Source organism: Scophthalmus maximus, chromosome 5 (assembly GCF_022379125.1).
Source record: "Scophthalmus maximus strain ysfricsl-2021 chromosome 5, ASM2237912v1, whole genome shotgun sequence".
Taxonomy (NCBI): Eukaryota; Metazoa; Chordata; class Actinopteri; order Pleuronectiformes; family Scophthalmidae; genus Scophthalmus; species Scophthalmus maximus.
The window spans coordinates 23,900,001-23,925,699 of NC_061519.1; the positions used below are offsets into that span (position 1 = coordinate 23,900,001).

Sequence of the window (25,699 nt, forward strand, 5' to 3'; positions counted from 1 at the left end):
ACAAGGCCATAACTCCATCTCTGGTGATAATGTCTCTGGTTTATTCAAGAATGCATAAGCTCACATCTCTCTCTCTCTCTCTCTCTCTCTCTCTCTCTGGGCATGTGATTTCCAGACGAGAGAGACGAAGCAAAGTGTCTGCGAAATCCGTAGTCACTCCAGAGCGGGGGAATTGATGGTGTCCACGCACTTTGAGGTTGAAACGCGATTCGGGGGTTTTGACATAACATAGCGCGCGGCACGAAGAAAACGCTTTTTAACGCGCGCCAGCGTTGTCAAATGAGTGCATTTGGGGAAAAAGGCTATGAAAAAAAGGAAAACAGATTTTGGGTTTTGAACACCTGAAAATGCGCCCGCCTTTTAGGAGAAGGTTCCACACGCCAAGAGGAGCAAGAAACCCTGCGCTCAGTTCCGTCTATTTTTATCTTGGGTAGAAAAATAGCACCGAATTGAAAACTGCCAAATGCAAACAAAATCCCGTTCGGCTCCATTGTATCGGTCTGGCAGCAGACGCCCCAGCGGCAGATAACTCCGAATCCTGCCAGACACCGCGAAGGGCAGCAGGGTTCGTCTCTGGGTACATCATTAAGTATCATTAGTGTACTGCGCTTTCCAAGGAATAAAAGCGATATAATCTTGGAAGGCATGACAGTGAGAAAATACTATATTATATGTAGCGTAAGTATATATATATATATATATATATATATATATATGTATATATGGTTTGTGTGTTTGTTTTCTTGTTACTGAACGGATTCCCATGAAACTTGGAGGATGGAAAATGGGCCAAGAAAGAACAGATCCAGACGAGGGGCGAATCCAGGAAACCCCTTATCTCGGAATTTTGTGACATTTTCGCCAATTTCCCGGGGGAATAACGAGGATAACGAGTGGATCTTGATGGGCGAGAAAGAAAAGAGACGGAGTTCTATGACTGCGTGCAGAATTGGTGCGGGTGGATTGACTTTGCAAAACCCCTGGGATGAGGAAATTAAAAAGGGGAAAAGCAAAGCATGAAAGGGTCTCGCACTCACCCCTCTCTCATGCTCCCCGGGCTCGTTAACGGAGATATCGGGCTGTTGGCGTCAAAGTTCCCCTCCAGGCCTTGATACCTGGAGCAGGCGTCTGCGGACGGAGGGAGGAAGTCTGAAGTCGCCCGGCTGCGGACGGCGCCGCTGTTTGGGTAAACGCCTGGAAACAGAGACAGAGATATTAAAGGATCAGTTCAACCCAAAATGGATACAACCGCCACATGCGGGGTAGCTATGGGACGTTTGCAGGTTGCGCCAGTGTGGAGGTTTGTGTACCTCGATCTAAGGTTTGCAGCGAGACGGACTCTTGCTCAAAATGTTTAGTTTTCTCTATCAGGGAAGTTGCAAAATGAAAATGATGCGTCATTTTTACCGAAATCTCAATTTACTTCTCACCACCAACTTTAACTGTTGGGGCGTCCGTAACATAAGGTGCAATGAATAAACACTGGTTATACATTTTTGAAAGAGGCATTGTTCACTTAATTGTTTTCAATCTCAATTTAATCTGCCAATTTTTTTCTTTCTTTCCCAAACTCAAACGTGACGTCTCCAGATTGCAATTGCCTGCGATGCTTTCTTTCTAACAGTCAAAAACCTCTAATTGTGATAAATCAAGAGTTGGACTTTGTTATCAATAAAGGAATTATTGCAATTTACTACAATATATCATTTCATTTTCTGTTGAGCAACACTTCTCTTTTCAGCTCCAAAGCAAACGTGGACGTTGTCGTCAAAGCTCATGGCTTCTCTGGGCCAAAATATGAGTATGTGTGAACACACTAAGCATAGAAATGGACAAAGGAGAAATTGATAAAACCGCATTTTGAGAAGCCTCTGAATGATTAAATACTTTTTAATCCACTGAAACTGGTCCCTTCAGAAATCCGACGGAATCTGATGTCAGCGGCTCAAACCTAGGCGACATGCACACTTTGCAGAGTCGTCTTTAGGCCTATGGGGAGTGTTTGATGCGTAAAGGCACCGTTTGTAGGCGCGTATTTATTCAGTTTTAACACATAGGCCTATACCTACTCGCCATCTCGCACTTTGACTGTGGGTCTAAGGGCAGCTGACGATGACGGGATGTGTCGCCAATGCACCCAACATGCATTATGTACATTCCCAGGTACATGTCCACGGGACACTGTTTTAGGCTTTTGAACATTTGGCCATTTTCTGATAAGGTCGAGGCCTCTGGGGGCATTTTGAAAGTGAAACACTGACATGCTTGTTTCACCCTGGATAAACACAGCTCGCGTTGTGCCGTTTGAGGCTTTTCCCTCGGAGTCTTCTCGGGTGAAACTGCAAGTAGTCTGAAGTAATGGACATGGACAGCTCTCTTGGACACTCGCTTCCCCTCCTCTGCCAGCTGAGCCTCAACGTTACCTGACAGCTTCTTGATCCCGGTTCAGCCATTGAGCGAGAGAGAAAAAGAGCCCTTTGGCCGCGGAGCCGGTTCGGAGAAAGCCGAAGGACGAGCGGGGAAGGGAGGCCAACTCGCCCGCAGTCAGTGCCCGGTAATTGGACAAGGTAAACACTGGCACGATGAGGTACCATCGGAGGAATGGGAGAGGAGGGAGGGAGGGAGGGAGGGAGGAAAGGGAGCAAATGAGGCCATGGGAGAGAATGAACGAGACAGCCCAACCGCCCAGGTGTTGGGGGGCAATTACACCCCGTCTTTGTTTTACCCCCTTTTTTTTTTCCCCTCACAGAGGCGTCGGACGGAGGCGTCCCGTTGCTCCCGCCGCCGTTTCATACCTGCGAAGTCGTCCAAGCCCGGCAAGGCCGAGCCGCCGCCGCCGCGGTGGGAAGAGGCGGAGCCGTGGAGATGCTGCCTGGCCAGACAGTCGCTCAGGACGTCCGACTCCAGCATCGCGTGCACTTGAACCTGTCGGTGAGACAGAACGCAGATGTTCACGCGGCGACGGGGAAGATGCACGCTACATGAGGTATCGGGTGTCCTGTTGGGGAGCGTGTGCGCATGCAGGGAGGAAAATAATTACGTTTAAAGCTGTAGCCCAGTTGCCTTCCAATTGTTTCGGGGGGCTTTTCTTAATGCTCTTGGCCAAACGTCCATGAGCTGAAGTTTGAACGTACTCCCCTCTCTTTTGATTACGTACAGTAGATCAATTGGAAACACAGGGAGTTTTCCCGCAGGCACTTTTCTACTGTTCATTTTTCGACAACAACAACGGCGAAAAGAGGAAGAAGAAAAGAAAAAGAATGATGCTCGCACCAGACGCCTGGTTCTCGTTCCGTCGTACAAATCCCCCAAAATCTTGTTAGGCAATCTCCTTCCAAAGAGCTCGACAACAAAGACAATCTACTCTATTATCCGGCGCTAACAGAGCGTCCCCGAGGACTTTCCAAAACAATTCATCGAGGGCTCCGGGACCCCCGAGGACGCTTGCGAAGGACACCCGGGAACCACAAAAAGGGGGGGGGGGGGGGGGTTATGAATAAGCGGCGAAAAATGTTTATTCAAACCAGTGTTTATGCCGATAAAAAAAAACCCTTCAATGGCTGTGACACATCAGCCCCGGAGAAATGGGCACCAGCGTACGGAGTTTACCAAGTGCACGTTTGGTGTTTTTCAAAGTCCCGCTGGGCGCCCGCGGCAGCGCGGGGCGTGTCGGCCATGTCACAACTCTCGGAGCACACGTGGTTCTGCTTAAACCAAACAAGGCATGGGAGTACACACAAAGCCCCAGTGTCACTCACGGGCCACGGAAAACAAACAAGGGCCAGATAACGCCGAACAATGGGCTCCCTATTCTGGCTTCCAAGGGAGTGTGTGTAATACTTTGTTTGTTGTATTTAATCCTACTGAATCACAAACATGCTCTCTCTCTCTCTCCCTCTCTCTCTCTCTCTCCTCCTCCTCCTCCTGCTGTTGCTCTCCATCCCGTCCTCTAGAAACAAGAGCGGCGGCGTCACGGAGAGACGGCGCGTTGCCCATGTCCTCGGAGACATCGCTTCCCCACCAGAAGTGCCTCTTGGACGTTGACTGAAGAAACCCTTCACTGAGTAATATTGCTTTTGAGCCATAAGGCTAACAAGGCAGCAACTGTCTCTCTTCACCAACAATGGATATTGACTTTAAGAAGAGGTTTGTTTCCCTAGTTTCCCTCTCAGAGAGTGCTCGGGTACTCCTCCTCTCCATCGCTCCGGACCAATGGATCTTGGTTTTCTTTTCATTTTTACTCCCATGAACGACTGTGCAAGGAATTCTCAAACTTAGCCTCACATATCGGAGACAGCAGATGTATAACCGTTGCATTTTCTTTCATCAGGTGCTTCACCAAAGCACTTGTTGGATTTTTATTAATGACAACCTCTAGAAATATCTTAAAATGTGAACATTTTCATAAAAGTAATCAGTTGATTTAGAGTTTTATCCATATCAGGGCAGACACGTCCCTGAAAAAGCATCTGGTGACAACGAATGCGACTACATCCTGCATCTTTTGTTTCCACACAAGAGCTATTTTTGATGCAGATTTCGATATATCATGTTTAAGGGGTTGAAGATGCTGACCACGTGATCGCAGTCCAACTTTGTACGCGTGTACTGTCCAATAAAACCTTGAGGAAAATTGACTTCTTGGCTTCACACCTCCCATGTCGGCCCCTACGAGCTCTGTTTCCACCGTGTTATTCTCCCTTGGCCTCGGGGACGCGGGGGGTTTTTTCGCGGAAAAACGACGGCAGCGAAAAGGAACTACGCCGGAACCAGGAAGAGAATTCTCCCCGTGTCTAGCCCCGGGGACGGAGCCTGCTGCGTCCCGGTGACCAGACAGTGACACACCACCTGGGACCGCCACGGGGCACCAGAGCCGCCTGGTTCCTCTTTAAAAAACAATGTTTTGCGATATTACACCGACTGCCACTTGTTGTCTTTTTTAAAAACCCTGCTGCCGCTCGCTGCTGTTCCAAGACCTGCAATCCAATACGGTCTGATCTAATCTAGCCTTGAAGGGACACGCAGGTTTTTTTTCGCTCTCCGTGTGTGTGTGTCTAACGCCGGTGGCGCTCATGTGCGCTTAACGTCCAGCGCGCGAAGACCAACGCGAGCGCTTGCCATACCTTGACCTCCCTCTCCTGAAGGCCTTTGGCCGAGTGGGCCTTGACGTGCTTCCGCAAGGAGCTCGGGTCCGTGTAGCGCTTGGTGCAGCCGGGGATCTGACAGGCGTACGGCTTCTGTGAGGGAACCGCAGCGAGGGGCGGTGGTGAGAGGAGACAGAGGACAAAAACAGAGGAAACCAAATAAATGAATGTGAAAGCGAAGAGCCGCGCCGGGGCTTCTCGTCCTCTGTGCATCGATCGTCGGCCCTGGGAAGTTCACGGTGCGGCTCCGTAACATGCCGGAGACCTTTTCCGGTCGTACATCTTCCGATCATCCGAAGCAGCTGCGCTCCAGGTGCCAGCGGGGCTGCAGGAGAAGCAGGCGGGGGAAAGCCGTGGCTCACGCCGGCCTCGTCTACAGCAGCACTTGTGTTAGTGATTTACTGCATCCCCCCCCCCCCCCCGTTTCAGCCTTGACACTGATGGACCGAGACCAAAACCTGACATTCACTGAAACATTCTCTGCCAATCGAGCTCCGATTCGACCTCTGGAAGACAAGTTTGACAAGAATGAAATACGCCACGGGACAACGAAATAAACCCAGAAATACACAACACATCAATTGGTGTGTTAAAGGTGTTTCGATTCAAGGTTTATGAAAGTGCTGCGGGCCTGAACTGAAATGTTACAAAACGTACGCTTCATGTGGTCTGCTAAAATACACATTGACACAAATCAGGCCTCCATGCGAGTTGATATCATATTCACAAATGATGAAACAAGTTTGGGTTGATTCACGCCCACGTGGGTCACAGGTGTCATGCGCTGCGCTGCAGTACAAGCGGTGACATTACGGGGGAAGTGCTGTGAATGCGACAAAGGCAGTCACGGCGGAATGATGGACATGAGGGGTCGTGTCAACACGGAGTGTATTTACCTTTCGTCTGCGGGCTTACGGAGAGGAAGAGAGGAAGAGAGGAAGAGCGTTAGACGGGGAGACTCAGTGTTCAGCCATAAATCAGTGCATTCATTAGGGAAAAGTGTGAATCAGACACCGAACGTCGAAGGGAACCCAGAGCAGAGTCAAAGAGAGCACACATTCTGACACGTGGCGACGGCTTGATGCGGGATTCAAGTATAGATTCATCTCTACCTGGAAAAGAAATTGTGTGTTCGCAGTACATGCGCACGGAGGCATTTTCAAAAATGCCCATCGCAGTCGACGAAAGCCGCAACAGTAAAAGCTGTTTTCTGTTTCTGTATTTCACAATTTCATCAAAGCTGTGAGTTTAGATGAATTAACGAGCCCATTTCCATCAGTTCTAATTCCTCGCAGATTCCCCCCCCCCCCCCCTTTTCATTACCGAGCATTCGACCAGGTGGAGCGCATTACGGGTCCTTTTTTTTTTCACGGACACAAAGTGTTTTGCAGAACGGGGGGGGGGGGGGGGGGGGGGGGGGGGGGGGTAACGATCAGGAAGCAACTCATCCGTTTCCCAGGAAAACCACTGGTTCTAAAACAAACACACAAAGACTGTCAAAGCAGCAGCACTCATCGTGTCTACTTTAGAATCCAAAAGTTAAATCGGAGCAAGTCATGATGTGAGAGGAATATGTATGTTCAAGAAACTGTAATCACCGTTTGTATGTTTGTAAGTGATGAGGGCGAATTTATGAAACAGCTGAAGTGAGGAGCTCAAAATGTGTAACAGTTATTATTATATATAAATTAACAATTATATATATATATACATATATCTATATAAGTTTATATAGATATATAGGCAATAGAATACTTTTGTCTTGTACAAATAATAGATGCAATAACCTTTTTCCCCTAGTTGCGTTGTTCTTCTACTGTTTTTCCACTTTCTCGTTTGAACATTTCGAATTCAAGGCGCGTAATTACTCCGACATAGATCTTGCGTCAGAGCGAGCCTTTCCCTCAACAGTGCCCAACTTGACCCCGCTGGCACAAATCAAATTGGGAAATGTCTTGTTCTCTGGAAACCGTCTCGCGAGCAGCATTCCTCCGGGAGACCAGGCTCATTGCTCCTGGAGTCGAAACAGATTGACTGCAAATGAGGTGTTGAACCCGGAACGCTTTCCTTATCTGCGACAGAACTCCGAGCCAAAGTGCAGCGGTTATTCCGGGCTCGTAGGGAGCGAGACACGAACATATAAAGGTCAGTGTGCAAGCACGGGTGTCAAGCTCACGTACAAGAATTGAAAAGTGCGAAGCCGCGAGGCTCAAAGAAAGCTGGTCTTGTGGGGAGAATATCACCGAGTCGTGCGCATCTGGAATGCGGACGACACAAGCGATCCAGCAAGAAAAACTGGTGTAACACGAGTGTGAAGACTGATTCGAATGTGTTTTTTTGCTCAAGGGTCACTTTCACGTTTGTAGACGCGCGTCTGCGTGAGCCTGACCTCACAAATCGACCTCAACGCGCCGCCATCCCTCACACCAGCGACGCGATGTAACTCGTGTTGACGCCGGCCCTTCCCCGACCGGCTGCTACGCTGCATTCAGGAACTGTTTACATTCAGACGATCCTCCGTGGGCGCCGCGCGGTGGCGCCGGAACGTGTCCGATCCTTGATTTGCGACGCAACTGCGAGGCCGCTATTAGCCGGCGTGAAACCACAGAAAAGGGGGGGGGGGGGGGGGGGGGGGGGGGAGAGCCATGGCGTCTCGTTGCAATAACACCGCAACGCAACGCGCGGCTCCTTCTCATCCGCGTAATGAGAGCTCTGATATTCTTTGGATTACCGCTAAATCCTCGTCGCTTGTCAGCAGGAGTAAAAATAACTGTGGCTTAGAGAAAAGAGTCGGGGGCCGTCATGCAGTTTCACAATCCTACAGGATGTCTGGGGCCGTACGTTAGGGCCCATTAGAGCGGGGAGGGAGGCGAGCAGCGTCATTTGAGCAGAGAGGACTTTTGCATTGCACATGACCTTTCGTACACGGGAAATATTCTGTATCGTGAAAAAATATCTGTTAGGCTGAGGACTCTTTCAGTTTTTCAGACGTGAGCTCCTTTGCGATACGGATTAATATCCCGATGTAAGAACGCTCCAAGGACCTGATCCGTCGGTTGGAAACCACAGGACTAAACTGCCAAACTGTACATGAAGTAGTTAAAGCTGCAAAAATGTACAAGTCAGATAGACTCACATATAAGTCACGGGGGGGAACTTTACTGAAGAAAAAGGTACTTTTGACCTCTGCACCTAAATTTACATGCAAGTAGGATTTTGAATTAATTCTGAAATAGTAAAAATGGATCTTCACCGAACACTGACTATAGAATTAAGTTCTAACGCATTGATTCTAATGCAGGCACCAATCAATTCAAATCTTTGTCACCTTTAACTTCCTAAGATTCCATCAGATTCGTACAAGCTCATCCTATGCACTTTGAGATTGCTTTTAGCAATGAAAAAAATATTATTATTATTATTATTATTATTATTATTATTATGTGTTTTAGTAAAATCCTAATCTACAAAGCTGTCAGAGAAATGTAGTGTTGAAACAAGTTCACCATTTCACATTTGAGATGTACATATACATATAAGTACATATAGTAAAATCAAAACAGAAATACTCATTACTAAAGTAGTGCCTATAAGTTGTACTTGTACAATATGGTACTTGAATACATGTACTCGAATTAGGGTTAGGGTGATATTTACGATGATATTTACGATGATATTTGGCACCCGGTGCACGAGAGGGAGCGGTGGTGAGTTAAAAAGTTTGGGTTTTTTGAGGAAGACGCCTGCTGTCTGTTCTCTCGACGTCTCTCACATCAGTGGCTGGATTTCATAACCTTTAATTTATGACCCGAGTGAGTGCGATGGGAAGCTGGGACAATCGTTTGGAAGGGAGGTAACAATCTTCATTCTACTAAACTATATTATAAATAAATTATATTATTAACTAATCAGACACAAGAAGAATCCTTAATAAAAAAAAAATCCTTTAAAACATTTCTTTGTACATTGTCAAATGAATATTAGCTGATAAGAAAACTAAATAACTACATATTTTTTTTCTGTGCATGATCTAATGATGCCGCGGATCGCATTCATTTCAAAGTTTGAAGTGATGCTGTGACGTGTTACCAGGCCGAGAACTATGGTTATTTCACTCTTAAGTAAAGATGAAACCTTTACCATCAAATGCATCATTACTTTCATCAGCCAACCTTTGTCTGAAGACGGCGCGAGCGACGAGTCAAGTGATAAATGCGACGCAGCGGGCGCCATGGCAACGCGGGGCTGTTGACTGACCGTGTCCAGGTGCGTGCGCTGGTGTTTGGCCCGGTCACTGGAGTTGCTGAAGGCCTTGAGGCAGCCGGGGTGCTGGCAGATGTACGGCTTCTCTCCCGTGTGGCTCCTCAGGTGGATTTTCAGGTTCTCCAGGCGGGAGAAGGCCTTGGCGCAGCCCTCAAACTGAGGAAAAGACAAAACACGGGGCAGTCTTGACGTCATACATCCACAGCAGAGAGACAGGAGTTTGTTTTCCCCCCCGGGAGACGTGATGCTGGCGCAGTAACTTCTGTGAACTTGCACCATTTTGCCACAAATCAACTTACATTCTAATGGACAACCGCTGCTGCCGCTCGAGCTGCAGCTGCCTCCAGTTGGAGGGACTCACTTTAGACTTACGCATAAAAAGGTTTTCAAATGTTTTACATCGCAGTTTCAAAGGGAAACATTTTGCACGAGGCATTATATTAAATCCTTTCAGATCTGCCTTAAAAACAGTTCCCACACATGCCATTTGTATACATCTAATCAGTCTTCCCGGGGTCATACTAGACAAGAAGTGGTTTATATGTCGTCAAACTACAAGAGAGAAAAGCCGGGCTTCGCCAAGAGAAGGAAAATGGAACAATTCTTTTCATCCAGTGTCTCCGAGACACATTCGCAGTGTTGCGCTAAAATTGCGAAAACAATCGAATTGTAAAAAAAAAGTTTAAAGAAACTGAGCCAGAGCCGCCTTTCGGCTCGTCTCTTCACAGCTGGACGATCACCGGGTGAAGTGGGGCGCGACCGACATTTCATCAAGTTACAGACATGGTCACACACACACACACACACACACACACACACACAGTCTGACATCGGGGAGGTGTCGGATTTTCAGGGTCGTCCAAAACGAAGGCCGGAGAGGGAGAGTTTACTGGCCCGACGCACAAAGCGGTGCCTTCCCAGTTTGTTTCAAATGAAAGTGATGGGGGACTGAATCCACATGGCTCATTCTGTGGAGGAGGAAAAAAAAAATGCATCCAGCAGATCTACAGTGACGGAAACTGATTGGACAAATCGAGTGGTCCTGCCAAGGCCCCTTTTTTTCCCGCCTGGCACAAATGTCTTCGCTAGGTTCAGATTGACGCAGTGGTCATTTCCCCAAATTGAACATCCATATGCACCTACTGTGCACAGGCAGGTGCACCACGTTCTGCTCCAGCATTTTCATTTCACACAGATTCATTTCCTCTGCGGGGCTTAAAGCTGCAGCGTGTCATATTTAGAAGAACTCATTCACAGAAATTGAACATATTTGTCCGTAACTATGTGTTCATACATGTTTTTTCTCGTCAACTCCGAAAGGGTTAAACATAGTTACGTGAGGTGGAGCCGACCTCCGTGAGAGTCGCCGTGTTTGCTACGTCGCGTTGAATACGGTTGTTGCACAAAAAGGTTCCAGAATACGTCGCATTCGCGTGGAATTTTCAGCGCTGCCGGGAAACCGGAAATAGAATCAGCGGCGCGCCGCCATAAAGTGTCCCCTGTCGGCTGCTCAGTTGGTTGCGGTTTGCCACTTTACCACCAGATGCCGCCAGACAATTACAAAAACTACACACTGGGGCTTCAAGTTCATAAGAAAGTCTTAACGGATTCAACTCGGAAAGCCCAAAAATGTCGGTACAGGAGTTGTTGATGTCATACAGAGAGAGAGAGTTTGATTTTTGATCAATGGTGCAAAATTATGTATTGCATATCAATTTCTTGCAAATTTCTCATTTGAAATATGTTATAAAGTTGCGTAATTGCCAGTTGCTGCGCACGTAGAATGAGCTAGATTAGTAATATACTTCTTCTTCTACGCCTGTCACACCTGGTCCGTTTGTCTTTGCTCTTCGTTATTGTGTAAACTTTGGAAAGACGTGCGGTTTAAGCGACGCATTTCTCTTTTACAGCGTCGATGTTTTTCCCCCTTCCGACCTCAAAGCACATGAAACACACTGGAGTCGGAACAACGGCTTCACTACACAGTCAGTGAAAACCTTTTGAACCGACTTCTCCGCTGGTAAACCAGCAACAGTGGATTTGTCCATGAGCCCGACAAGCACTCGTGCCACGTGCTTCAGAACCTAGAACATGTGCTTCGGTCGTTAGAATAAGAGTCGTTAAATATAGATAGAGACTAAAGTCATGTTTGTGTTTGCTGTATCTTTTTTTTATCAATGAATTTGTCACGTGTGTGTTAAACGTCAGCACAAGTTGAAATGAAAAGATTATTCCCCCGGGATAGACATATTAAAAATATGGATTTCTTCCTGAGAAAGTCTTAATAAGACTTTAAATTTGACCCTGGCCTGCTTGAAACTAAAAAACAAAAGTCTGTTTCATCCATCTATGAACTAATCCGGAGGGAAATGTGGAAACGGACTGTTTCGTGCCTAATATTCATTCCAGGGTTTTATTAGGTCAGTAAATGTCAGTCACCTCATTAAAAAAAAACCCAGCCCACTACATCATAGAGATTAATTAATGCACGGCTTTTAGAAAAAACAGGCCAATGATTCAGATGTTCAAACGTTCAGATGAACAGTGAGACACACGCACTGCGGATGAAGACGCTGCGTGTTGCGCAGTAGTGAGGACGCTTCAGATTCAGGTCGACCGTGAGGACAGATTTGACTTAAACACATCAGTTGGAGTTATTTGACAAAAAGACATCCAGTCATGCAATCCACCACAGCAGTAAAAAGAAATATAAAAAGGTCGAGCGGAGGAAATACCCTTGCATTTGCAGATGGTTCCTAAAGAGAAACAGATTTTTCTCAAATCTTTGACGGAGCAGAAATCCGAGCGTGGCTTTATTTAAGCTCTGGTTACAGTTTATGTGCTTGAGTTTCCTCCGCATTAGACGGAGTCATGTTTCCGTCTGCTTTTGTATATGATGAGAAAATGAACGCCTGTCCTAATAAACTCGGGGAAACTACACATTAATCCTGACTCTGTTTGACAGGCCCAGATCAGATCTACGGTTTATCCTGGCAATTTTACATTTAGCTTGTTATTTCTCCAAATCTGCGCCCGTCGTTTTTCTCTGGCCCAAGAGGTTTCCCATGCTGATCATTTCATTTTTGGATACTTTTCCTTCATACCATGCTTCAATGTATGTATTAAAGGATAAGCCGCGTGATATTCTTTATTTGTGGAGAGATCCCGTGAAATCCCATCTGTACTGTACTTCCTGCAGCCCGAGTCCAAAGACCCCACTGAAGATGTACATCTTTAAACTGTGGAATATTTATGGACATTAAATATGTCCACCATTATAAAAAATTAAGTGAAATATGACATATTCATTGTGCGTAAGGTTGGATAACATTGGAAGGAAAGCAGGACTATGTAGTTCTGAGCAAATGTTCATCGGCAATCAGTGCATTTGTCTGGGACTATTTTCTGTTTGGCAGCGGGACGGTGACAATGGGCCCTTCAAAATAAAAGTCAAAACACATGTCGCTTGTACCTGCCCTCGGGTGGGTAGGTGTTCCTCGTGGAACCGTCACGGGAGCAGGACAACGTCGATCGTTGGAAAAGTCTGCGTCGGAGAACAGACCAGATCAGTGACAAACGCTGTGGTTAAGGTTTTCGTCAGGTCCGGGCACATAAACCTGACGAAAAACCTTTGTGATAAAATGACTACTTCGTTAATGATAGGGGGGAGCTTCGGTGTCATGGTTACGGTAACAAACACTCGGTTAAAGTCGGGTAATGAAATGCGTTGACTGTAATTTGGAAAAGGCAGTTGACATCAGTTGTTTCCCTCAATCCTCCCTCTACTTACTGTACATCCTCCTTCGATCCCCGCGGCCACTAGAGGGCCTTGTCACACGAATCCGAGCATCTGTCGCCGTCGTCCTAGCACAGTGGTTGTCAACCTTTGCAAGTTGAGACCCCCGGAAAAAATCGATTTGAAGCCAATTTGACAGCTGAAGAATACTGCAGACGTCGACTCCCACAAACACACTCATTGACATCCACTCTAAAGCAGATAATTTGATGTAAAAAACAATGCCCAGTCTTAAAACATGTCTAAAATACATTTTTGAATATACTGTATTATTTTCTTCTCCACAACCGTCTGGCGATTCCCCCAGAAATGACCTCGCCACCTCTGGCGACACCCCTTGTTGATCGGATGGTGAGTTGGTTTCTGCTCTTTTCACTGGTCGACGGTGAGAAAAAATATAGCATATCACCACCAGGCCGATTCCTTTGAATGCGTCCACATAGGAGCGTTATTTCGGCAAAAATAAATGACGTGTACCGACTCGCGGAGGATTTTAAAAAACACTTTGTGTGCACAGCCTGGAGAACGGCCGTCCAACCTGAGCCTTGACGTTACGAGCTGGTGCACGGGCCTGAATTCATTAGCGAACACTGACTACATTCATGTGACATATTCATTTTTCCATTGCAGCACAAGACATGACTTAATTTACATGTTTTGGCGCTTCATGAAAATGACATGACGTTATCCGCGTCGCTCGAGCGTGACTAATGACTATTTGTTTTGCGCTGGTGCAGATTTAATCTTATTAACCTGTAAGCAGGAAACTCTCCACAGTAATACATTCACAAGAATATGTTTACAAGCTGGCAGCGGATCATGTCGTTTTAATGAACTAATTGGCTCAAGGAGGAAGCGTGCTCCCGCATGAGTGAACATTTCTGAATGAATTATTAATGTGAGGTTGACAGCGGCGGAGTCGCTGAGGGACTCTGGGGTGGAGTCGCTCCCTCGCAGGGATTTGGCACCGAAGCGAAGGGCATCGCGGGACAGACGCGTTCGAGTGTTTATGAAAATGACTCATGATGGAGGGTGAGGCTGCGCTGGGACTCAAAGGCCACAGTTGGTGATGGTTGATTCAGAAACATCACAGTCTCTCTCTCTCTCTCTCTGACCTCTGACCTCATGTGGTCAAGTTTTGCCTTTATCTGATTTTTCATAAAACATCGTCCCTTGAAGACCGCCCGTACATTTCATGAGACAAGTCGCCCAGAAACATGAAAAGACAGGAAGTGCTCAAAGAGACAAAAACCCACTGACACTATTTATGGCCAGCATCCTTTTTTTTATTCTACTATTCAACCTATTCATATTCCGTGATCACTTCTCTATATACACTGAGTGCCCACTTTATCGGTTAGTTTATTATTTTAGTTTCTTTTTTTCCCCTAATTTCTTTTGTTTTTGACACGGTCATAGAAGAATTAAGCCAATATGTTTTGCCATTGAGTTAATAGACTGCATTATAATCAGAGGCAGTTCAAATGTTTTGCCCCATTGTAACGGGACAGGTTTAAAAGTTAATGAGTGTAATCTATTTCAGTTCAACAGCTATTTTAACTATGCCATCATTTATAAACATATACTAAGTTTGTCTCTGTATGTTGGTCCTGTGATAGGCTGGCGACCTGTGAAGGGTGAACCCCGCCAATCGCTGGGATTGGCTCCAGCCCCCCCCCCCCCCCCCCCCCCCCCCCCCCCCCCCCCTGCGACCCTTAATGGATAAAGAGGTATAGATAATGGATGGATGGATAAACAACAACAACATATTCATGTTGTATTAAGATCGAACTGGATTGTACAGGTGTCCCTAATGATGTGATCACTGTGTGTAGGCATTCACAGTTAAGTCTATAATTTTCAAGTTTATTGTGACCAACGGTCGAAAAAAAAAAAAAAATTTATTCACTGTCACATAAAAACATCAAATATTCAAAATGTAGAATATTAAACCAAGAGTTGATCAATCAACAGTCCGTTGACTAATTGATTCATTATTGCAGTTGCTCACGACGCGGTGGAAAAACTCCTGATGTGCACTAATCACCCTTCTGCCGTTTCTCTGGCAAATAAACTTCTCAACCAAAAGAATTCTCAGACTTGAAGTATTAAACCACACTTGCTGTTTCCATAGAAACCAAATCACCACATCAACTTAGGGCCGGTCTGCATGTGTCAGACAGGTGTTGAAAAGAAAAGAAAAGCGTGCAGCCTCTTTCTCTGCGTCCACAGGAATGAATGCTTTATCTGCGTATTACATCACCGAGTCAAATATATCTTATGGCCATAAACTCGTCCCATTTGTCAGAATAACCGCAGGGGCGACCAGCTGATCCCCGGAGGCTCGGTGCTGCGGACACATCTTCCATTCATTCACCCTCCCCGCCTGCGTGAGTAAGGGAAACCTGTCGCGGGCGGAGGAAACCGTTTGATCATCTCCAGCAGACTGTGGACCGCCGGCTGCACCGTCTGAGGGAAGTCGAGGCTCATTGTGAACAAGTTGAGCCTCTAAATGTCCCGTCTGAGGCAAACACGGCGTTGAAAAAGGAAGGGTGAAATATGTTTTGACTGCCTGAAAACGGCTTCAGCTGTTGCTCAGCTTGCCATTTTTGTTTCACGCATGTTTTGGATAAATCTGCGCGGGTGACGAGGCTGAAAACCTTTTCTCACATTACTGCCGAGTCGGCTTTGAATCAGACAGGGATGGCTTCTTTGCTTGCATTTTACATCTCGTCTGCGGACAAATAAACGTGTACGTATTTAATTGGAAAGCAAAAAAGAGCAATGAATGACAACGGTTTACAAATGGGAGAAGAAAGAGCTGTAGTAGAAAACTAAATAACAAAAACAGGAAGTTGCTGAAGTTAAACGGATTAATTTAATCGAAGCTAAGATTGATTTGAATTGGAATTTGAAAGTCATTTTCACAACACAGTTTAATTTGCATGTAAAATAAACACAAAGCTTCTCAACAAACTACACTGTGCGTGCCCTGAAGGCCTCGCAATAATGTTGAATGTATTTCCTACGTCTCCGGCTCCGGAAAGTAAAAAGCCGAAGCGACAGTGCCTGAAACATGTATTCTCTTTCTTGACCAGCAGGGGGCGACTCCGCTGGTCCGTTTCTATAGAAGTCTATGAGGAAATGACTCTACTTCTCACTTGTCAGTAAAAAAAATGTTTATGTTTCAATCTGTAGTTTCAACTCTTCTTCAATACAGCATGATGTTCATTTTGTACATGATCTTATGTAGAGTAAAACAGACGATAAATCGCCCAATCGGTTTCTTGCGATCAACCATTCAATCATGGACTGACTCACCATGCACTTGTTGGGTTTTTCTCCAGAGTGAACCCTCATGTGGATGAGCAGCTTGTAGCGAGCGTTGAAGGGTTTGTGGCGCCGCACGCAGCCGGCCCAGAAACACGCAAACTCCTCCCCCTTGCGCTGGTCGATGTGCACCTTCTCGATGTGCCTCACCAGCTCTTCCTGGCTGCCGTGAGCGGCACTGCAGTCGATCCAGTGACACACCAGCTCCTGTTGGTCCGCGGCAGGGTTCTGTCCCACGGGGCCGCTCAGCTTCGGCGAGTGCAGCGGGGTCCGGGCGCCGTCCTGACCGCTGCGGCGTTCGAGCGGCTGGCCGACGTGAAACAGCCCCCCCTGCTGGTTGCTCATTTGAAACGGCTCCCTCTTACACGGCAAGAAATCATCTGCGGGCTCCTGTTTGATGGGGTGATAGTCGCCTTGCGCTTTTCGATGTTGCTCGGACGCTTTGTGGTTGGCGTCGGACAGAGGCGAGGAAGAGGCGAAAAATAAGGACGACGAGGAGGACGTGGAGGAAACGGAGGACGAGGGGGAGCAGAAAGTGGGAGATGTGGCACAGCCGGAGAGCATGTAGGACAGAGGGAGGGAGGGCTGAGGGTAACAACCGAACCTCTGGGTGTTCTTGGGGTCTATGTGCGCCGTGGTGGCGAAGTCCTCCACAGACTTTTCTATGTGAGGTCCATTGGTCTTGCAGCTGAGTAAGGAGGTGAGGTCTCGCCCCAGGGAGGACAGGGACAGGGACGTCCTGGGCAGGCAGCACAGGCCACCCGAGTGCATGGACGACTGACACAGGCCGCCGGAGGACAGCGGCGCCTGGAGGTCCTCGGCCTCCTCGAACACACTCCCAAAACCGGGGAGAGTCAGCTGGACGTCAGGAGGCCCGAGGTCGGGGGGCCACATCCTGGCCCCCGCTCGCTGACTTCCACCAAGAGCCGCCTTGAGTAGAATCGCTGCGATCACTCGCCTCGGAGCAAACTCTAGGAATCCATCGGAGGCAAAGACGTCCACAGCATCTTTCACCGCTTAGCTGTTTCTCGTGTCGGATTGATCTCCAGCTGCCGGCATCGTGCGTAATCTTCTGTCATTTGTTCCACACTGCTGCGTGGTCAGTCGTCCCTCGTGCTCTGTGGGGGACAGACAACCAAACCCAAGTGAGTCACGTTAGACAACAACACAAGGCACAAACACAAAACACTCGAAATCACACGACAGCTTCGTGAACCAGGCCGAGGGTTGGGAGCTCCCCCCCCCCTCTCCCCACCCAGCCCATTGCCCGTCTTTAGCACCCGTCGACACCTGTCTCTGTGTCTCCACAGAGCAGACCGTGCGCTGTATGACAGACAGAATGATCTTCTGTCACTGACTGATCGTTTTGCATGTAAATAAAAGAGCTAAAGAGGATTATAATCAGTCGGCAGAAAAAGAGATCTTCTCTTCTTCTCTGCGTTGTACCTACGTGTAACTTGACCGCCGACAGCCTAGTCAGATATTTGGGTGCATTTTGCAATTGGTGTTTAATTCATGAAACCTTCAGCCTGAAGCAGACGTCAGGAGCGAGGTACAGAGGTCCGGGGGACTCAAAAAATGTTAAAATTGACGAGTCTCCCCAGCGATTGAATGAATAGATTCCGTGCGCAGCCCAAATGACTCGTGATTCATTGTGACGTGGCGGAGCCGTGACTCAGCCGCCGTGTGACAACTTGCCACGCTAGTCCATGGGGTGAAACATAAGACCCCCCCCCCCCCGAGACGTCACTCCCCCTCCCTCTGCACGTCATTCCCTCGTCTCCAACGCTCAACAACAACTCAATCGTCGACAACAAAGCGCAGTGAGGTGGAGTTCTTGGATGAAGTAAAACCCAAGCAAGGCCGCGTGTCCGACCCCCCCCACAGTGTCAGCAGGCTTCAATCAAAAGTGTCCGAGTGAGGCGCTGCAGTGAATGTATATTCGGTTTCCCTGATTCATTGCACTGCTGCAGGCACCGAGGGCCCATCCCCCCCCCCCCGCAGCACACAGCCGGGGGCCTCGTGTGGCAGCCCATCGCATGAACCCCGGTCCAGACGCCTGTCGACGGAGGACGAGCGACGGACCACATCTCTCCGCCAGCAAAGTGGTGCAGGACGGCGAGGCTGGAAAAGCGGCGGGTCAGACCAAGGGGCCCCCAGCCGCCCACCCAACTCCTGTCACACGTACAGTGGCCCCACCGCGCAACAGCCCCTGAGGGTTTATTGGAGTAGACCTGATCCCCGCTGTTCGCCGCCACCCGCCAGATATTGATGATCTAATCCACAGAAGGATCTCTTGCCGCGTGCAATAAGTCATCGGAAAGATCCGACGGGTGATTTTTGTGTGCATAGATATATATATATATATATATATATATTTTTTTTTTTTTTTTTTTTTTTACGAGCCAGAACCCAACACTGCTTAAGAGGATGAGTAAGTTCACTTCTGTAGTTATATTAGCTGACGAAGGACTCACTAAGTGTAGGTTGGGAGGCCATAGTTTCCTGGTATAGTCTGGTTTACAGTTTTATGACCCTTCCAGTAAATCCGTGGAGTTCCCCCCCCCCCACCGGAGTCATGTAGCAGGCCAATCATGGCAACTGCGGGCGAATCCTAATTAGAGAGAGGCTGCGACGTGTCTGCGTGTCATCGGGTTGAGCGGGATTAATGTACCTTGTGGTTTTGGTATGTTTTAAATATGATAATTGCCACGTATGTACCTGTTGGCCTGAAGAGCTCAAAACCAATATTAGGAGTCTTGAGGGCAAACTGTGGGATCTCGGGCACGCAGGCAAAACATCAGATCCCCCCTGTGACCCAAGAATAACTCCGACGGCCCATCTCGCCATCTCGCCTCTGTCTAATTGGCGTCACGTCCACGCTCACATAAATCGAGCAGAGTGAGATCCAGCAGCAAATATAGCAGGGACAAAAGAAAAAAAAGAAAGAAAGAAGGGAGATTTGTCTGTTCAGAAAGCGCTCTGGTGCCGATCCAGAAGGACGAGTCGGACAGTAAAACTAAGAAAAGTGTCCCACAAAGCCTCAGCGTTATAAAAGAGCAGGATCATCTCATGTGGTGTCTTTTACAGACCCACTTGCTGAGGTTAGCTAAACACAGCTGTGGCGTTTCAGGACAAGCAAATGTGTAGTTGTCTCAACAATAAGCACTTTTGGTTCCTTGAATTGCAAAGTGGATTTTTTTTTTTTTTTTGCTCCTTTTTGCCTCAACTTGAAACATGGGAAACAGATCCTGTCGAAATGTGACGAAATGCAGTTTCCCTGATCCCACTCTTCCCAAAATGTTGTCGTTGTTTGTGTTACCGAGGCGTTTATCTGAACCCGGTAGCTGAAATTGACTCATTACAGGCGAATGTTAGATTCTATGATATTAATCTACGGTATAAATGAGTTCATACAGAGGAATTTGAAGCGCGTTTCGTGCAAATATGGAGTCTCGCTGTTCTTTATCGTGAACACAGATGAAACATTGGAGTTATTAATTCTTCAGGTGCATGCGAACATGACTCGTCTGGGAATTGGAAAACACTTCGCAGACAATATATCACACGGTTAAACAGTCCACAGTAGTTGTTGCGCAACTCATAATAGTTATTGCACAATTTACAACATTTCTGTCATGAATTCATTGTTACTTGAGTTCAGTCAGCCTTATAAAAACAATAGAATTAATCAATCAATAAGATTTTATATTAAGATAAAGTCTGTGTGAAATGTATCCCCTTACAAAAGTGTTTGCCAAAATCCTATGCACTTTATGTGGGATTTTATTTTGAAATGTAACTGGTCCAAATGGCCATGGTTAGTAAGAGACAACTGATGGACTGTTGCATTATGGGTCAGAATCAGTGCCGAGAAACTACATACTGCCTCCAAATAACTCATCCTGCAGAGGCGCACACTGTAATTGTCTTTATGTTGTGTTCGATGTGGTTGATGGACTTGACATGAGACACTTCTCAGTGTCTTTCTTTGAGTTAAACTCTTTTGCGTTGTGCCAGCGTGTTTATCGGCGGACACCGACCGGGGAGACTTTAAAAAAACGATTGGGCAATGTAAGTGTCATCTGAGGAAAGAGAGAAAGAGAGACAAAAATAAATCTTCAAAGACATCTGTGCGAAAGCGTGGCCATTATTTCATGGGACTTGCGTAGTTAAAAAAAGAGAAGAAACGGAGGATGGCTCATGTTGAAGCTACGGCGAAGAATTATCACCCGGGTGCAGTTCCCCTGAGCTCGACCGTACTGAGCTCACTCTAAATGTGTTTCAGCTCATTATTTTGGTTTTACTGCCCATAAGTTACGCTTCACTCTCACTGCAGCGGACAGATGTTTCGATGGAAAGGCTCGCTGTACACCAGGCGACCTGACCAGGCACAAAACACTGCCGTCGGATAAGCTGTTTCCCCGCAGGAGATGGAGGAGACCAAAACGGAGCGAAAGCCAGAGTCAGTGTTTGACTTAAATTCACCCGGGGCGGACGCAAACAACTCCAAATGAACGCGTATGTTGCTGCACGTGTGCAGGACGTGCAGCTGGGCTACTGTTTGCAAACACATTTTTAATGTCAACTGCCTTCATGTAGAATTCAGGTAAGCAACATGAACATATTCAAAAGAGTTGCGTCTTGCATTATTCTAAAGGTCTATACAGGGAGCTTATAGCTAAAATGCAATGGAGGTCATTGTGGCATGTTATGTATTTGTATGCAGAGTATGTGTCTTTGCTGTTGGAACTGTATTTGTGATTCCATATTTCTTTGTTTGCATGTCCGGTTGTTGCTTTACAGAGCAGAACGTCAATATCTGATCATTACCAGAAAATAAGATCACTGAGCCATGTGGCGTTAGCATCACAGATGGAATTAGGATTTTAAAAAACATCTGAGATCTGGTTTGCAATTTCTGGCACTGCTTTTTATTTCTTTTTCTTACGCAAATCGTGTGAAATCTTTTTTTTAGTTTTGGAGAAAATAAGTGTCATGAATCTTACTTCCTGGACTTGAATAAAAACAGTTTTTGCGGGTAGAAAATGCCCACAGATGCAGTATATTTGACGATAGGACAAGAGAAACAATTCTCATAAATGTGACTGGCTGCGCACAAAAGAAAACACTCGGATTACGTAACCAGTTTCACAACTGTCGCCCGTGTTTTTATAAAAGACGAGAGAGAGAGAGCCAGAGAGAGCGGTATCCTAGCAACAGAAAGTTGGCCGGAGGTTGACAGTTTACACTTACTCCTAATAATTTGTGCCGTAGGGGCCTCTGGTTTCAAAATAGGTTTAATCCAGTGAAACCAATTTTGTGGGTTAGGGGTGTGATGAGAAAATCGGGATTTACTCTCCTTTCAGATCATTAACCTGCGTTTATTTAGAGGGAATTGAATAAACATACCTTTTTTCTCTCCGATTTTCCAACAGCCGCCTGCTTTAAATTCTTAAAGTTACACACGTTTCACACCCTGGGTTAATTTACAGTATGACTGCAGATTTCCTCTGGCAGATGCTGCGCAGCTCCAAACTGTCAGCAGTTTTCAGGGGGGGGGGGGGGGGGGGAGAGTGTTACTTATTTAATTTTGGCATGAGTTTTTCGCAGTCCAGGGAAAACAAACCAGTAACTGTGCAAATAAAACAGCAACTCTCTAAGGTTTTAGGCAACTGCTGCCTGGTCCGTAACCTCCAACCTCTTTACCAAGACTCTTGATGTCGTCCAACATCAAGCTGCAATTCCACGAGAGAACATTTAGAAACATACTTGGATTTCTTTTTTCCGGGGGTTAAGAAGACACCCGTCAGTCGCAAGGTCCCGTCTGTTATCTCTCTGTATCGTCAGCGATAAAAGAAAATCCCCCTGGGTTTCCTAAAGATATGAACGCGCTCGTCTTAAGTGACTCGAGTACATCTATTCGAACATCGGCACGCGTCGGTTAAATCGATGGAGACTGCATTTTTGGAGACCTGCGGAGTTGTGTGTTTGCCATGTTTGGTGAAAGAAGAAGACTCTTTACTCAACTTTGACTGTTGGGAAATCACTGCACATTTCCATCGCCATCCCGTTCAGTTCGCCTCACCTCTGTGTGACAAGTGACGGGGCTCAGCAACAATCAAATTCAACTTACCAATGTGAATAACACGATTCGATACGTGTGAGGGTGATGAATGCAAAGGGAAAGGAGATGATTTTCACCCCTCCTCAGATCGTTGTGAGTCGGGGCCACGCTCCTGCCCGCTGTCGGAGGAGCAGCTGGATTTGTCTGCTCACCGGAGGAATGTCAATCTGCCTCTCAGAAGAGTTTGTTCCTCCAAGAAACCTGATGTGCTTTGTGCGCAGTGACGAATACGCAACGACGGCAGGGAAAACATCTTCTGTTTTTGTTCTGCCTTCGGCCGCGGTGTTTCACAACCTGCCAAACGACTTCGGCGGAGAAACTTGAGCGAGAGGATCCCGGGATGGAGCCTCCTGAAACATTTATTTGTACGGAGGGAAGAGGCCCAACCTGAAGCGTCTGACCCGACACCGAACACACACACACACACACACACACACACACACACACACACACACACTGTTGATGTTAGAGGTGGGCGACACACTTTTTTAAAAATTTTAATCAAAACTAAAGGGAACACTGAGTAATTCATGCGATTTATTGATGCTGAACGGACTCAAGAACTTCAAGCTTTTTTCTCAGTTGTCGACATCATATTTAAAAAATATATATATATTTGATTAAATATAAAAGCAAGACTACAGCGATAGATTATGATTTATACGGCCGCCTGCAGGTTACAGCATACTGATTAGGTAATAATTATAGGGTACAGTATTATTACTGGTTCGCATGGCAGCAGAGATGGGGTAAAAGTCAGACACAATATAAAATCATTTAATCTAATATTATGTACGTTTTTTATATCAGATCGGTGTTGGCTGTCCGAAAACAATAATTATCCTGGGTAGTTCTACGAAATGCAGCAATATTCCTACTCTATCAATTTTGACAGCACATTTATTATGGAAGAATCCATAAATTGTACATAAACATGGACGGCGTGTCCAACATTTATCCAAAATATCCTGATACGGTTGCTGCCATTTTGTGTTTTAGACGTGATTTGGAGCCAGAGTCTGCACAGTAGGAATCGACCAACCGCTGGTTGGGTGATTGAGCATTGAGATGATTTCACTTTATGGAGCTGTCATGTCGTCCATCTTGATGTACAGTGAACTGAAGAAACTCTCATGCTCTACACCTCTTTCTCTTTTAATTTAATATTGTGATGAAATCATACGTTCTTACTTATTATTGCTGGTATAATTGAAATGTTTCTGATGGTTTTTCCTCCACAGAAAGGACGGAGGGGGGTGGTAGGAGTCCAGTGCTCGCTCGAGTTCCAAGAGCTGAAGCCTATTGTAGCTTAACCTTGATGAATTGATTCAACTCGTCATTTTCTGAATTCGGGGAACTTTTGCAGTGGACGCGAAAAGGCTTCAAAGGCCATTTACTTGGTGTTGACCCAGGGCTCAGAGGCCGGTGTCGGCGCGGTCGGCTCATGCCAGGTGTCCCGCGCGTCTGGAGTCCGCTCAGTGCCACTGATGAGGCCCACATGCGCTGGAAGTTGCCACCTCGTTTTCCGAATCCTGACAGCCCAGCGCGCCGCGTCTCGCTCCCTGCGGCCAAGTCTGCAGCGGGGCGAGCGCGAAAATCGTGCCGATGACAGTTTTTCCAAACAAACAGAAATCCCTGCACCGTCCAAAAAACCGTGACAAACCCCCCCCCCCCCCCCCCCCCCCCCCCCCCCCGCGGCGGTGCCAACAGAGACACAGCCACAGTGTCATGTCTGCGTTTCGAGGCCTCTTCCCAGAGAAGAGGGCCCGTTGAGGTGACAAAACCACCGAGGGCTGTGGAAACTGAAGTGAGGAATGCAGAGTTCCACCACAACACCCCAAACAGGGGAGGTGATTACTCTTCCAGCCTCGCGCACATCGATCCTCCAGCTGGACGAAAGGCTGAGGCGACGCAGGCGGCGAAAGGGCGAAGCTCGCTGCTTTGCTTTTCACCCCGCTTTGCCAAAGCCCCGAGATCCAGTGGAGTGTCAATAACCCGCAGGGCCAAGGTTTACTTAGAGCTCGGCCCCTGGGAGGACAGACAATACCTAAATGTCAGATGAGCGTAAAAAGGAAATATAGGACACACGCGCGCGCGCAAAAATAATAGTTCTTCCCTAAATAAAGGTCTTCTATTATAAGGAGGAATGGGGAGCCTTCTTCCATTGGGTGCGGCCTCACCCTACATGCACCACATTATTATAATAATAATAAGTTATCATAATAATGATAATACACCACAGATTCTCATCCTACCATGCACCCATTTTACATAATGCTGTCATCCCTAGGCCTTATTATACATATATATATATATATATATATATATATATATGTCTGTCTGTCCAATACTTTTTATGTCCCCACGCCCCCCCTGTCTTCCCCGATTTGTCATTTCACTTAATAGCATAAAGTTTTTAAAAGAGAAAAAAGAAAGGTCAGCAGAAAATAGAACAAAAAGTCATTGGAATCAATCCCACGTGGACGATATCAGTTTCCCGAACACAGTCCCTCTTTCAAAAGCGCCAGATATTAATACGAGTAGTCCTACGAGTAGTCTCGTGCTCCACACCCCGGTTTCCCCCAAAGCTTTTTCGAGGATCACCGACCGACATTTGAAACTCGTGACGCTGTTTTGACTCGAGCGCGCCGTCAAGCCGCCGGACGCCGTCTGCGGTGGTAACATCCCCTCAGTTTTTTGATGAATCCGATTCAGCTGTAGTATCGCGGCTATGTCATAATACCGTAGGTGCTTGCGTGATTGAAGCTCTGAAAAAAAATCCTCTGGCACTTTCTCCGGGTTTTTCAGGCGGTTCGGGTCGAAGTGAACTCAGTGGGAGCAGGTGAGAAACACAGAGTCATGTTGCACACACCGTAAGGAACGCGCTTTTTGGGAACCACAAATTCGGGCATTTCAGCCCTTCAGGGTGAGGTTTCCTCCCGCTATCCAACGTCCGACGCGGCGATGCTCCCGGGGCTCTCCCTCTATTGAGACAGTCGATACTCCCAAGTACAAACTACTTCATCTCCAAACTAACAG

General features: G+C 46.9%; 1 protein-coding gene across 3 annotated transcripts in view; it reads right to left on the bottom strand.

Moving 5' to 3' along the window:
• LOC118310683 (zinc finger protein GLIS1) overlaps positions 1 to 25,699 on the bottom strand; it is a 42,934-nt gene that overhangs the window by 7,746 nt on the left and 9,489 nt on the right. For 2 of the 3 annotated variants that reach the window (XM_035633841.2, XM_035633840.2), the window contains exons 2-6: positions 16,525 to 17,651; positions 9,402 to 9,563; positions 5,124 to 5,237; positions 2,796 to 2,925; positions 1,038 to 1,194 (exon numbers count right to left, since the gene is read on the bottom strand). In XM_035633841.2, the coding sequence (XP_035489734.2) occupies positions 1,038 to 1,194; positions 2,796 to 2,925; positions 5,124 to 5,237; positions 9,402 to 9,563; positions 16,525 to 17,427 (1,466 nt within the window). In that variant the 5' untranslated portion in view covers positions 17,428 to 17,651. The remainder of the gene's footprint in view (positions 1 to 1,037; positions 1,195 to 2,795; positions 2,926 to 5,123; positions 5,238 to 9,401; positions 9,564 to 16,524; positions 17,652 to 25,699) is intronic. The other variant, XM_035633842.2, reaches the window with a different exon arrangement.